At 46.2% G+C, this 13,405-nt stretch overlaps 1 protein-coding gene across 1 annotated transcript; it reads left to right on the top strand.

Annotated features, from left to right (window-relative positions):
- Nucleotides 1-222: 222 nt before the first annotated feature.
- GGCX (gamma-glutamyl carboxylase) lies at nt 223-12,524 on the top strand. Its single transcript, XM_011963985.1, has 14 exons — nt 223-390; nt 2,172-2,330; nt 2,650-2,716; nt 5,311-5,389; nt 5,971-6,077; nt 7,250-7,413; nt 8,070-8,335; nt 8,488-8,619; nt 8,992-9,074; nt 9,580-9,749; nt 9,951-10,081; nt 10,487-10,634; nt 10,813-11,008; nt 11,438-12,524. Exons 1-14 carry the CDS (start codon nt 276-278, stop codon nt 11,628-11,630), a joined length of 2,010 nt encoding a protein of 669 aa, XP_011819375.1. The 5' UTR covers nt 223-275; the 3' UTR covers nt 11,631-12,524.
- The last annotated feature ends 881 nt before the right edge of the window (nt 12,525-13,405 follow it).

Below are 13,405 nucleotides of genomic sequence, written 5' to 3'. Positions count from 1 at the left end.
TTTGCTGTTAGGGGGCTGTAGTCTGAGGGGTTTTGGGACATTGGGGTATCTTGGAGAAGGGGCTGCACTGCAGGGATGTTTCCTATAGTCAGATCATTGAGGCAACCTCATTGAGCCAACCCGGGTGGGCGGAAGCTCTGGGCCGTTGGTGCTGTGATTTCTGTGATTTGAGGTGGAGCCCACCCCCGCACACACATTTTCTCCAATTATTGGTTGCAGATAAAGTACAGAAAGACAAGGCTGAACTGATCTCAGGGCCCAGGCAGGGCAGCCGAATGGGGAAACTCTTGGGTTTTGAGTGGACAGATTTGTCCAGCTGGCGGAGGCTGGTGACCCTGCTGAATCGACCAACGGACCCTGCAAGCCTGGCTGTCTTTCGTTTTCTTTTTGGTGAGTCTAGTTTATGGGTGGGAGCAGTTTGGTTGGGAGTGGGAGAATGACAATCGTCAATTTTTTGGTTGCAAGTAGACTTAGCTCCCTTTTCCTCAGAGCTGAAGATATTGGTATAAAAGAAGAGGTCTTCTCGAAGTTTAGGATTAAACCTAGTTTGCCTCCTCCAGGTAGGATTTACTTGGTGGTCAGAAATGCTTTTTTTCTTATTTCTTTTTCTTAGACGGACTTTCGCTCTTGTTGCCCATTCTGGAGTGCAATGGCGCGATCTTGGCTCACTGTAACCTCCGCCACCCGGGTTCAAACGATTCTCCTGCCTCAGCCTCCCAAGTAGCTGGGATTACAGGCGCCCACCACACCCGGCTAATTTTTTATTTTATTTTATTTTTGTATTTTTAGTAGAGACGGGGTTTCACCATGTTAGCCAGGCTGGTCTCAAACTCCTGACCTCAGGTGATCCACCTGCATCCGCCTCCCAAAGTGCTGGGATTAATGGCACGAGCCACTGTGCCCAGCTAGAAATGCTTTGATCTGAGGCTATATGATATGTAGAGGCCAGGCAGCAGTGACCCATTTTGCTTGTGGCATGAGGTTGCCCAGAGGACTCAGAGAAACAGAGCAGGGGGTCACCGGGGCCATACATTTTGGCTGTGACTCTCTAATTGAGAGCTTCTTAACTGAGGCCGCAGCATGGTGTGCTTGGAATGGTTTTTAGATGTGCGTAGATATTAGTCCCCTTATCCCAGTAGTTCTCAACTGGAGGCAGTTTTGTTCCTTGGGAGACGTTTGGCAATGTTTAGAGACATTTTTAGTTGTCACAAGTTGGGGGAGGAAGAATAGGTGACTGCTGGCATCTGTATAGAGGTCAGGGATGCTCCTAAATGTCCTGTAGTGCGTTGGATAATCCCTCTCAATAAATAATTAACCAGCTCAAAATATGACTAGTCCTGAGGTTGAGAAACCCTGCCTTATCTCAAGCTGGCTTCCTGATCTGAGTAGCCCCTTCTGTTTATTCCCAGGGTGTTGACGAAATGCAACTGTTTTCGGGGTGTGCCAGGAAGCAGAAAAGGTTGAGAAGAACTCCCAGAGCTCTTTTCTTTTCTTCTTTTCTTTTCTTTTCTTTCTTTTTTTTGAGATGGAGTTTCAATCTTGTTGCCCAGGCTGGAGTGCAATGGTGTGATCTTGGCTCACCACAACCTCCACCTTCCGGGTTCAAGTGATTCTCCTGCTTCAGCCTCCTGAGTAGCTGGGATTACAGGCATGCGGCACCACGCCTGGCTGATTTTTTTGTATTTTTAGTAGAGACGGGGTTTCTCCATGTTGGTCAGGCTGGTCTCAAACTCCCAACCTCAAGTGATCTGCCCTTCTTGGCCTCCCAAAGTGCTGGGATTACAGGCATGAGCTACCATGCCCTGCCTCCCAGAGCACTTTCTGAAGCTCAGTAGGTTGGATCTTCATAGCTGTCAAGACCTTAACAGTTTTTATAGCATTTTGTGCAGTTCCCTAATTTAATCCTCTCTGTAGTCCTGTGACATATTCCCCTTCTCACAAATGGGGAATTGGTTAACTGAGCTGCAGGGGCTGTTCTAGATGGCACAACTGATACAGTATTGTGCAGAGTAGGCACTCAATAATTAATACTGAATAAATGGGAGAGCCAAGGTTAGAAAAGAAGTCTGACCCACTCAGACTTCTGGAGCTGCACACTCAACTGTGTTCCACTGTATTCTACTGCTTCCTTAGCTGAGGCCCAATGACCAACTCTCCTATTGCCTTCTTAGGGTTCTTGATGGTGCTAGACATTCCCCAGGAGCGGGGGCTCAGCTCCCTGGACCGAAAATACCTTGATGGGCTGGATGTGTGCCGCTTCCCCTTGCTGGATGCCCTACGCCCACTGCCACTTGACTGGATGTATCTTGTCTACACCATCATGTTTCTGGGTGAGGGCAACTGTGGGAGAGATGGAAATATTGACTGGCCTGCCAGAAACACAGAAATAGAAGCATGCTGGTGAATGGTCAAAGTCTTTGGCACCTTATTTCACTTCTGCTGTGATCAATTTCATACTGTTGACCTGTGTGTCACCTGAGCTGTTGTCCCATAATTCTTTTTAAAATATTAAAATAACATCTAATTTTCATTTAGTTTTACCTGATTATACAATGCTTGATTTTTCTTAATTCCAACCATATCCTGGCCCAGGGAAACTGGGCCTGTGGTGATCTCTTGACCTCTTAATCCTCTCCCTACAAATCCCAGGGGCACTGGGCATGATGCTGGGCCTGTGCTACCGGACAAGCTGTGTGTTATTCCTGCTGCCATACTGGTATGTGTTTCTCCTGGACAAGACATCATGGAACAACCACTCCTATCTGTATGGGTTGTTGGCCTTTCAGCTGACATTCATGGATGCAAACCACTACTGGTATGAGTTTGGGGGGACAAAGGGGAGGGGTGGCTGGGTCAGGATGGTTATCAGAGATAGGGGCCCAGTGAGGTTCTAGAATTTGCTCCAGTCAGGATATTTTCAGTCATGCTTTGCAAAATATGGTTCCAAGGTCACTTTGATCTGGGTGGATTTGGGAGGGGAAAGGGCCAACTAGTTGGAGCACTTGGGATGACAAAAAGCAAAATGTCTCCATCCCACCCCTTCATTCTTTCCATATCTCCCCAGGTGCCTTGATTTATTCACCTCTTGTAACCCACTTAGAGAGAAAAAGAGAATACTAAAGCCAGACATAGCTGTTTTCAGATACTTTAAGGGTGGTTACGTAGAAGAGGGAGCAGACTTTCTCTGTGTGAGCCCAGAAGGGCAGAGTTAGAGCCAAAAGTAGAAGTTGCTGTGAGGCAGAGTTCACGTCAGGAGAAGAGGGCCCACCAGGGCTGTTCATTGTTGCTGTTCTGGGAGGAGGTAACCCTTCCCCATTTCTGGCTTAGGTGACTGTCTCCCAGGGGAGTTGGAGAAGGGATTTGGAGATGAGGTGGCAGGGCAGATGACCTTAAGGATTCTTTATATGTTCAGTGAGAAGCAATAAAATAGGTGTCAATAAAATGAGTTTGGGGAAAAAAAATCTCAAACATTGAATTCATTAACAGTCATTAAGTTTTATTTATTTTTCTTTTTATTTATTTATTTTTAAATAGAGATGGGGTCTCGCTTTATTGCCCAAGCTGGTTTTGAACTTCTGGGCTCAAGCAATCCTCCCACCTCGACCTCCCAAAGTGCTGGGATTACAGGCATGAGCCACTGCGCCCGGCCTGTTTGTTAATACACACATACAAATACCCCTTTGGTAAAATTTGAAACTCATTCAGAATGGCCAGCTCTGATCTTAGAGAATTGAGTCAGTTTTGATAGAATATCTCTGAAAAGTTCTGTTGTAGGGGTATTTGTTGAGATGGAGTCTCACTGTGTCACCCAGGCTAGAGTGCAGTGGCGTGCTGATAGCTCACTGCAGCCTCAACCTTCTTGGGTTCAGGAGATCCTTCCATCTCGGCCTCCAGAGTAGCTGGAACAACAGGTGTGTGCCTCCACACTCAGCTAATTTTTAAAATTTTTTGTAGAGACAGGATTTCACTATGTTGCTTAGGCTAGTCAGAAATTTCATTTTTATGACTTCATGCATTTTGAAAAAATCACATGTCATTTATTCAGGGTTTTCCACATGGCAGGCACTATACTAAATATTTAGAATTTTTCCTCATTAAAACCCTATAACATCGATGGTGCTGTTCACATTTTGTTTTTTGGAGTCAGGGTCTTGCTCTGTCTCCGAGGCCAGAGTGCAGTGGTGCAGTCATAGCTCACTGCAACCTCAAACTCCTGGACTCCAGCGATTCTCTCACTTTAGCTTCCCAAAATGTTGGTGGTATAGGCATGAGCTACTGAGCCTGGCCTGTTTCCATTTTAAAGATAAAGAAGCTGAGTATTGGACAGTGAAGAATTTGCCTAAGGTCAGCTAGCGGTTAAGAAACGGAAGTAAGTCCAGGTGTTCTTGACTGCAGAGTCCAGTGCTCTTGACCAGAGTGTAAGCTGCCTCTTTCCCAGCTTCTACTTCTTGAAAACATGCTTTGCTTCTGCTTCCCCAGAGTACATCTGGTGTTAGTAGCCTGGGTTTATCAGTTCTCTTCCAGAATACAAGCTTTTAGCAGGGACCCTCTTATACTGGATCCTGGCATCCAGGTCTATGAAACGTTAGTTTATGTTGTGTGTTACTCTGCTGTTGAGTGTTTTGATTTTTTTTTTTTTTTTTTTTTTGAGACGGAGTCTCGCTCTGTCGCCCAGGCTGGAGTGCAGTGGCGCAATCTCGGCTCACTGCAAGCTCTGCCTCCCAGGTTTACGCCATTCTCCTGCCTCAGCCTCCCGAGTAGCTGGGACTACAGGCGCTGCCATCTCGCCCGGCTAGTTTTTTGTATTTTTTAGTAGAGACGAGGTTTCACCGTGTAGGCCAGGATGGTCTCGATCTCCTGACCTCGTGATCCACCCGTCTTGGCCTCCCAAAGTGCTGGGATTACAGGCTTGAGCCACCGCGCCCGGCCTGATTTTTTTTTTTTAAAGATAATACAATGCATATTTATTTACACACACATAGCTTTTCAAACACTCCAAATTCCTTCCCTTTTTCAGTAATTTTCTAGTATTGTAGTCCTTTTTTCCTGATTTGATCCATTACAACAAACTCAACTGTGAGCTAACAAGAAATACTGAATTTTTGCTGTTATAACTTAATAGCAATATTTCTTCTATGACTTGTATAATCACGTTAGAATTTGCTCATATAATTCTAAAAGGTCTCAGAATAACCAGGGAGGATATGGGAGATGTGCCCAGGATAGATAGGATTATCGTGTATAAAAGGAAAGATGGAGATGTAGCTGGATTAAGCAGCACCCCCCCTATGTTTACCTCCCTTGGTATAGGTCCGTGGACGGTCTGCTGAATGCCCGTAGGAGGAATGCCCACGTGCCCCTCTGGAACTATGCAGTGCTGCGTGGCCAGGTACAGCATTTTAGGACAGAGGGAGGAGCTCCTTGACAGCCATGTGGTCAGCATGGCCATCCCACTGCCAGACTACACTCTCCGCTGCCTCCCTGGATCTTCTGTTTTTACCCTTTGCTGGAAAGCTAGGCTGGCTTCTCATTTTTTCCAATCCCTTAATCTCTGAATTCTCTCATTTGTCAAGGAAAGACTAGAGCTTTGTCCCTGCTAGATTGGAATCTTCATGACAAAGAAAAAGGATTCAGTCTGTGCTTTATGACTTCTTCCTTGGTGCCTGATACTGTCGCTGGCATTGGTTGGATGTCAGTAAATGCTGGTTGGATGAGTGAATTTCTGAGATGAATGAATAGAAGACGGGGTCTATTCTTCCTTGGGCCCTGGACTCAGATCAGTATTTATTTTATTCATTTAAAAAATATGTAAGTAGATTATTTGGGTCAAGGACTATACTATCTGGGTCAAGGACTGTAACTCAGGAGCATGGATTAAAGTTGTCCTAACTATATGTTCCTTATTTTATTCTTGCCTATCTGTAGAAAAGATTCTTTTGGCTTGAACTTTGTGTTACATTTTATTTTCAGATCTTCATTGTGTACTTCATTGCGGGTGTGAAAAAGCTGGATGCAGACTGGGTTGAAGGCTATTCCATGGAATATTTGTCCCGGCACTGGCTCTTCAGTCCCTTCAAGTGAGTGGCAGTCAGGGTGGAGGCCTCTTGGAGGCATGGGGACAGAGCAGGTGACTCATCTCTCTCAGTAATGGCACCTGTTCCTACTTTGCCTGAATTTGCCACATGCCTTTGTTTGTCCACTCATCTCCCTATTCAGCAGAAGCAGAGTCAGAAGAAGCAGAAGTGGTATCAAAAGACTGAGCCCTAGCTGCTCTTGGGAGATATATGGTATAGATGGGCAAGAAAGGAAAAGAAATTTAAAAAGGAAAGGAAAGAGCCAGAACTGGCTGACTTGGTGAGTGAGCCAGTGCTCTTAGCAACTGCCTTGGATGGTGTCTGTGTCCTTGCCTTGCCACTGTAGCCTCCCATCAGAGCCCTGCAGCTGATGTACTGAGAAGATGGGCACTCACTGTGTAGGCTCTGACAAAACCATTATTACCACTTCCACAAAACAAAGGGTCACCTCTCTGATTTCTGTCTTCTTCCCATTTCTTCTTTCCTCTTGTTTTACTTTATTCTCTTTCTTCTTCCCTGTTATTTTCCAGTCCCTGGAGTTTGACTTCATTATTATGTTAGCGAAGCATTTACCTTTTAACGTTTCCTCTCACTCATGACCTCCGTGGGGAACCTGCCTTCCACAACACACACACATCTCAGTCAAATTTTGTCCTAGGAGATCTGCCCTTGCTTATTACAGAGGATATGTTAGAAAACATTGAACACCCAAAGTTGTGAAAATGTAGAGGGGGCTGGGCATGGTAGCTCATTCCTGTAATCCCGGCACTTTGGGATGCTGGGGTGGAAGGATTGCTTGAGTCCAGGAGTTCAAGACCAGCCTGAGCAACATAAGACCCTGTCTCTACAAAAAAAACTAAAAAAACAGGCATGGTGGCTTGTGCCTGTGGTCCCAGCTACTTGGGAGGCTGAGGCAGGAGGATTGCTTGAGCCCAGGAGTTTGAAGCTACAGTGTGCCATGATCATGCCACTGCCTTCCAGCCTAGGTGACAGAGTGAAACTTCGTTTGAACAACAACAACAAACAACCTAGAGGAGTGTCTTCATGGGTGGATTATGTACCTTAGGCATCTACCCAGCCACTGGAGTAGCCAAGGCACATTCGTGCTGTGAATGTGCTTTGACTGATGTGTTCTCCAGTGGGCTGGTGCTTGAACTTTCTCCATATGTTTGCAGACTGTTGTTGTCCGAGGAGCTGACTAGCCTGCTGGTCGTGCACTGGGGTGGGCTGCTGCTTGACCTCTCAGCTGGTTTCCTGCTCTTTTTTGATGCCTCAAGATCCATTGGCCTCTTCTTTGTGTCCTACTTCCACTGCATGAATTCCCAGCTTTTCAGCATTGGTCAGTACCTGTAGCCTGGTAGGAAACAGGAACCATAGTTCTGCAGGAAGGGATGCTAATAGCCAGAGGCATTGTTTGGGAGTGGGAGAGGGTGGTGTGAGCAGTAGCTAAATTGAACCCAGGGTAGTCACTATGAAGTAGGCATAAATGGGGATAAGAGGATTGGGACTTCTGGGCTCAGTATGTTGTACAGTAAGGAATCTCCAGGAAGAACAAATATCTTACAGTTAAGAACTACTTTCCGGCTGGGCATGGTGGCTTACGTTTGTAATCCTAGCACTTTGGGATGCAGAGGCGGGTGGATCACCTGAGGTCAGGAGTTTGAGACCGGCCTGGCCAATATGGTGAAACCCTGTCTCGACTAAAAATACAAAACTTAGCTGAGCATGGTGGCGCATGTCTGTAATCCCAGCTACTTGGGAGGCTGAGGCAGGAGAATTGCTTGAATCCAGGAGGCAGAGGTTGCAGTGAGCTGAGATCATGCCACTGCACTCCAGCCTGGGCAACAGAGCAAGAATCTCTCAAAAAAAAAAAAAAAAAAAAAGAACTGCTTTCCTTTTCAGTGAAACACCTGGGAGAAGTCTCCTAAGGGAACAGGGTTGAAGAGGCCCAACCAAACTCCTCCTGAAATTTGTATTTTCTCCCTGCTTTCTTAGGTATGTTCTCCTACGTCATGCTGGCCAGCAGCCCTGTCTTCTGTTCCCCTGAGTGGCCTCGGAAGCTGGTGTCCCACTGCCCCCAAAGGTTGCAAGAACTGTTGCCCCTCAAGGCAGCCCCTCAGCCCAGTGTTTCCTGTGTGTATAAGAGGAGCCAGGGCAAAGGTGGCCAGAAACCAGGGCTGCGCCATCAGCTGGGAGCTGCCTTCACTCTGCTCTATCTCCTGGAGCAGCTATTCCTGCCCTATTCTCATTTTCTCACCCAGGTTTGTAGGGGCTGTGGAGTGTACCCTGGGCTTAGAAAGGGATGGATGACAACAGTTGGGAAAGAAGGGCTGGTTTTGCAGCCCCTTCTTGGTAGGGGATGGGGTCAGTGTGAGAAGCATTGAGCTGAATCCCCTCTGCGCTGCCTTCCCAGGGCTATAACAACTGGACAAATGGGCTGTACGGCTATTCCTGGGACATGATGGTGCACTCCCGCTCCCACCAGCATGTGAAGATCACCTACCGTGATGGCCGCACTGGCGAACTGGGCTACCTTAACCCTGGGGTGAGATGTCTGATGCTGACAATTTACTGTTCTTCAGAGCCCACTTGTGCTTTGGGGTCTTGTTTTGTCTTACACACACCATAAAGCAGAACAAATTTGAGTCTGCTTTGCCTTTTCTCAAGAGCCAGATTGAACTATCTTTTGTGTGGGTTGAGATAGGGCAATGTCATTCATTTCCTTTAACTGAGATTAGATTTAGGAAAAGTAAGCACCACTAGCCCAGCAATGAAAAATTCCTTCCCAAAGGCAAGTTCCATTTTTTTCTAGCCAGAATGGGCAGCAGGCAGGGATCTCATTGTGCCATTGGCAGTGCATGACCTGTCTTGGAAGTTGATAATGATATGGTGGGACTAATATGGGGGTTTGGGGCAGGTATTTACACAGAGCCGGCGATGGAAGGATCATGCAGACATGCTGAAGCAATATGCCACTTGCCTGAGCCGCCTGCTTCCCAAGTATAATGTCACTGAGCCCCAGATCTACTTTGATATTTGGGTCTCCATCAATGACCGCTTCCAGCAGAGGTGGGCAAGGGGAGCAGAGAGTGGGAAAAAAATGAAGCACAGTTCTTTTTACCAAGATGAACAGCCCTTGCTTCCTGGTATTTGTCTTGCTTAAAAGGCTGTCCTTCCTCTAGTGCATGTCCCCATTGATCTGGTTGTGGGCATAGCTGGTTGCTTCCAGCAGGGGGCACCATCATCCAGGAGAAAAGTGAGTTGACTTGTTCTTTTAAACACTGTTAACACAATGCTTTCTCAGGTAGCCGCTAACCCCCATTACTCCCAGTGCTCCAGATCTCTTCTGCCTTCTCTCTCTGCCCTGGACTGGCAATAACATGCTGACATAGGCCATTTCTTCTACTTCTATTCCCTGTCCTTGGGAATGATGAAAGGGACAGAACTGGAAGTTCTGGTGGGTGGGTGGTTGTGATGTCCTTAGAACATGGTTTTCTTTCCTAAGGATTTTTGACCCTCGTGTGGACATCGTGCAGGCCGCTTGGTCCCCCTTTCAGCGCACATCCTGGGTGCAACCACTCTTGATGGACCTGTCTCCCTGGAGGGCCAAGTTACAGGAAATCAAGAGCAGCCTGGACAACCACACTGAGGTGGTCTTCATTGCAGATTTCCCTGGTATGGAGGAAAGTGAGGAGAGGCTTTTCTGTCTTTCCTTCTGACTTCCTTGGCTAGGGACATTCCATGTGGTGGGAGGGGAGAGGGAATATTTTTGAAACCTAAGGAGATGATGGTGGTAAAGGTGTGATGTCTCTGTTCTGGCTGGGAGTGAGTTCACTCTACCATAGGGTGGAATGATGAACTCTGTTGGTCTGGCAGGACTGCACTTGGAAAATTTTGTGAGTGAAGACCTGGGCAACACTAGCATCCAGCTGCTGCAGGGGGAAGTGACTGTGGAGCTTGTGGCAGAACAGAAGAACCAGACTCTTCGAGAGGGAGAAAAAATGCAGGTATTTTGCTGGGATTAACAACAGCAGAAAGAGCTGAGCGCAGTGGCTTACACCAGTAATTCCAGCTTCTTAGGAGGCTGAGGTGGGAAGCCAGGAATTCACAGTCAGCCTGAGCAACATAGTGAGACCCCATCTCTAACAATTTAAAAAATAATGGCAGAAAGCTTAAATGAGCAAAGTTCATTTATTATAGACTGAAAATATTTTACCATAGCAGTAATGCAGTGGAGCTCAAAAAACAAGGGCCCCTTGGACTGTGAATAGCCTCATCCAGGATTCTAGAGGTCAGTTACTTTCAATTCCAAAACACAATTGAGTAGAAAGAAGCCAAGAGTCAGAGTAGGGAGGCCATAGGCTGGCTAGAGAAAAGCTGATGAAATTTATCCATTTCTTCTCCCTTGTCAGTTGCCTGCTGGTGAGTACCATAAGGTGTATACGACATCACCTAGCCCTTCTTGCTACATGTACGTCTATGTCAACACTACAGAGCTTGCACTGGAGCAAGACCTGGCATATCTGCAAGAATTAAAGGAAAAGGTGGAGAATGGAAGTGGTGAGTGTATGAACATTTGGACTGAGATAGCCATAGCCCCTGGTTTCAAGAAGTCAGGGTTATGAATGATGTTCTAGCCATTCAAGAGTGAACTTGAAGTCTCTAGCTGGCAGAAGGGGAGTTCTAAGGGGAGAGAGTGATCCATCTCAGTGATTCCTTTTTTCTGTCTTCCGGGCAGAAACAGGGCCTCTACCCCCAGAGCTGCAGCCTCTGTTGGAAGGGGAAGTAAAAGGGGGCCCTGAGCCAACACCTCTGGTTCAGACCTTTCTCAGACGCCAACAAAGGCTCCAGGAGATTGAACGCCGGCGAAATACTCCTTTCCACGAGCGATTCTTTCACTTCTTGTTGCGAAAGCTCTATGTCTTTCGCCGCAGGTAAGTTCACAACAGTATTTGTCATTGCCATCATATGTTGGCAAGCTTGGTAACTTTCCCCCGTGGGGGGTAACACTAGAGACTCATACAGGAAAGGACAGTTTAGCTCTAGATATCTTTTTCTGCCATTCTTCTCCTTGATTTACTGGAAGAATAAGTGGCCTATATCTGATGGCCTGCTTTCTTGTTCTGCCTTAGCTTATCTCTAGCCTCTCTGTGGGCTGTTCCTACCCTATCCTGGAATCCTCTACCAGACTGTATAAAGAGTGGAGTACCCTTCCAGACGAGAGATGGAGGGTCACTTGGGGCGAGATTCCCATATATGCCTGTGTGGGAAGAGCGAGGACCAGGTGCCTTCTAAGGGCTTTAGCTGAAATTCTTCTGGTGAAACAGGAGTTTGAACTTGGTCTGCTTTTTCCTGTTTTTCAGCTTCCTGATGACTTGTATCTCACTTCGAAATCTGATATTAGGCCGCCCTTCCCTGGAGCAGCTGGCCCAGGAGGTGACTTATGCAAACTTGAGACCCTTTGAGCCAGTTGGAGAACCGAGTCCTTCAAACATGGATACTTCACATCCTAATCCTCCTGAGTCAAATCCTGATCCTGTCCACTCAGAGTTCTGAAGGGGGCCAGATGTTGGGTGCAGATGTAGAAGCAGCCAGTCACAGACCCATTCTATGCAATGGACATTTATTTGAAAAAAATTCTCAAAAGTTTTTTGCATTTTTTTTTTTTTTGGTCTAAAGCTGTTTTTAACTCCAAGATTATAACTTAGAGGAACCAAGGAAATAAAGCAAATAAGATTTAACAACCCAAGATTGAGAGGCCAGGAGGAGGTTAGAAGCAATGTGAAACTGTCTTCCTAGGATAAGATGGTAAGAGTAAGGTTTAAAGTGGCTTTTTGGGGCCTGGGTGCCATGGCTTATGCCCATAATCCCAGCATTTTGGGAGGCTGAGGCGGGCAAATCACTTAAGACCAGGAGTTCGAGACCAGCCTGGCCAACATGGCAAAATCCCCATCTCTACTAAAAATACAAAAATTAGCTGGATGTGGTGGCAGGTGCCTGTAATCCAACTACCCACGAGATTGAGGCATGAGAATCACTTGGGCCTGGGAGGCGGAGGTTGCAGTAAGCTGAGATCGAGCCACTGCACTCCAGCCTGGGCAACAGAGCAAGACTTCGTCTCAAAATAAATAAATAAAGTGGCCCTTGGGGAAAAGCAATTTAATATACCACGATGAGTAGCTAACCGTTCCCAAGTGTTTGCTATGTGCTACACACCGTGTGAGCAGTGTTACCTGCCTTATCACATTAGGCTGAGAAGTAAAATAATTTGCCCAAAGACATACAGCTAGTGAGGGATGGACTGATGGTCTGAACTTAACGTCTATTTGACTTAAGGTCCCGCACCCTACCACTTGTAATACTTCAGCATCACTGATAATCTGAAATAACGTAGCTTAAAACATGTTTTCTTAATTAAAAGTCTAATTGGATGGTGGTCAGGTTGTAAATACACATAAATTTACCTTCCTTGCAATTTGGGTTCCTTCTTTGTTCCTATTATCTGTATACACCCAGTAAGTGTTTCACGAGCCAAACTCTGACTTATGAGAGCAGTCAGAATAGCAGCATTAAAGTTAAATAAGGAAATCTAGATGATTGCTACATTTTCTCTAAAAATAAGCTTAGTATTTGGTATTATTCTAGCCTTTAGTGAGCAGAAGGGGAGGTAAAGTAAGAATTAACCAAATTTAGTAAGGGATTGGGGAATGCTTAGACATTTTGTACGTTTGGGTGTACAAGGGTAACTCAGCTCCTCAGTTCAGTGAAAATTAAAAGGGTTGGCACTGAGCGAGGAAGTGAGAATGCAGGGTTATAAGAAAGGATCCCTGCTTTGGGAGGTCATGGACTTGTAGCAGGGACTGGTAGTAAATTGGCAGTCTCAGTAACTTCTGTAAATAATTATATCTCTTTTTGCAGGCTTCTCTTCTCATACTCTCCCCTACTCCTCCTTGGACAGTGTTCCCAGGGTTCTTTCCTAAGCCACTGCCTTTTCACTATACATACTTCAGATGATTGTGTCTACTTCAGGATTTCCAATGATGCTAGGTTTCTTTCCTGTGCCCTAGACATATAGGTCTAAGTTCCACCTGGATATCCCACAGAGCTGTCAAGCTCAGTTCATCCTAAACAGAACTTACATTCACCCCCAACTCAGACTTGCTTATTCTTTATTATTGAATGGCAGCTCTATACCTTAACCAAGCTGTTATCTCTAGGTCATCAGCCTTGACTCTTCCCTTTTCCTTGCTTTTTGCTTTTTTTTTTGAGACAGAGTCTCGCTCTGCCCCCAGCCTGGAGTGCAGTGGCCGGATCTCAGCTCACTGCAAGCT

Source organism: Colobus angolensis, unplaced genomic scaffold, assembly GCF_000951035.1.
Source record: "Colobus angolensis palliatus isolate OR3802 unplaced genomic scaffold, Cang.pa_1.0 Scaffold118, whole genome shotgun sequence".
NCBI classification, from domain to species: Eukaryota; Metazoa; Chordata; class Mammalia; order Primates; family Cercopithecidae; genus Colobus; species Colobus angolensis.
The sequence above is the reverse complement of the archived record's forward strand: the minus strand, read 5'-3'. Positions and strand labels throughout refer to the sequence as shown.

Excerpts from the sequence above, each read along its gene's own strand:
- GGCX (XM_011963985.1), top strand. The coding sequence starts at position 276 with ATGGGGAAACTCTTGGGTTTTGAGTGGACAGATTTGTCCAGCTGGCGG. Across the intron at positions 391-2,171 it reads TGTCTTTCGTTTTCTTTTTG|GGTTCTTGATGGTGCTAGAC; the intron begins GTGAGTCTAGTT and ends TTGCCTTCTTAG. Across the intron at positions 9,075-9,579 it reads CTGAGCCGCCTGCTTCCCAA|GATTTTTGACCCTCGTGTGG; the intron begins GTATAATGTCAC and ends TTCTTTCCTAAG.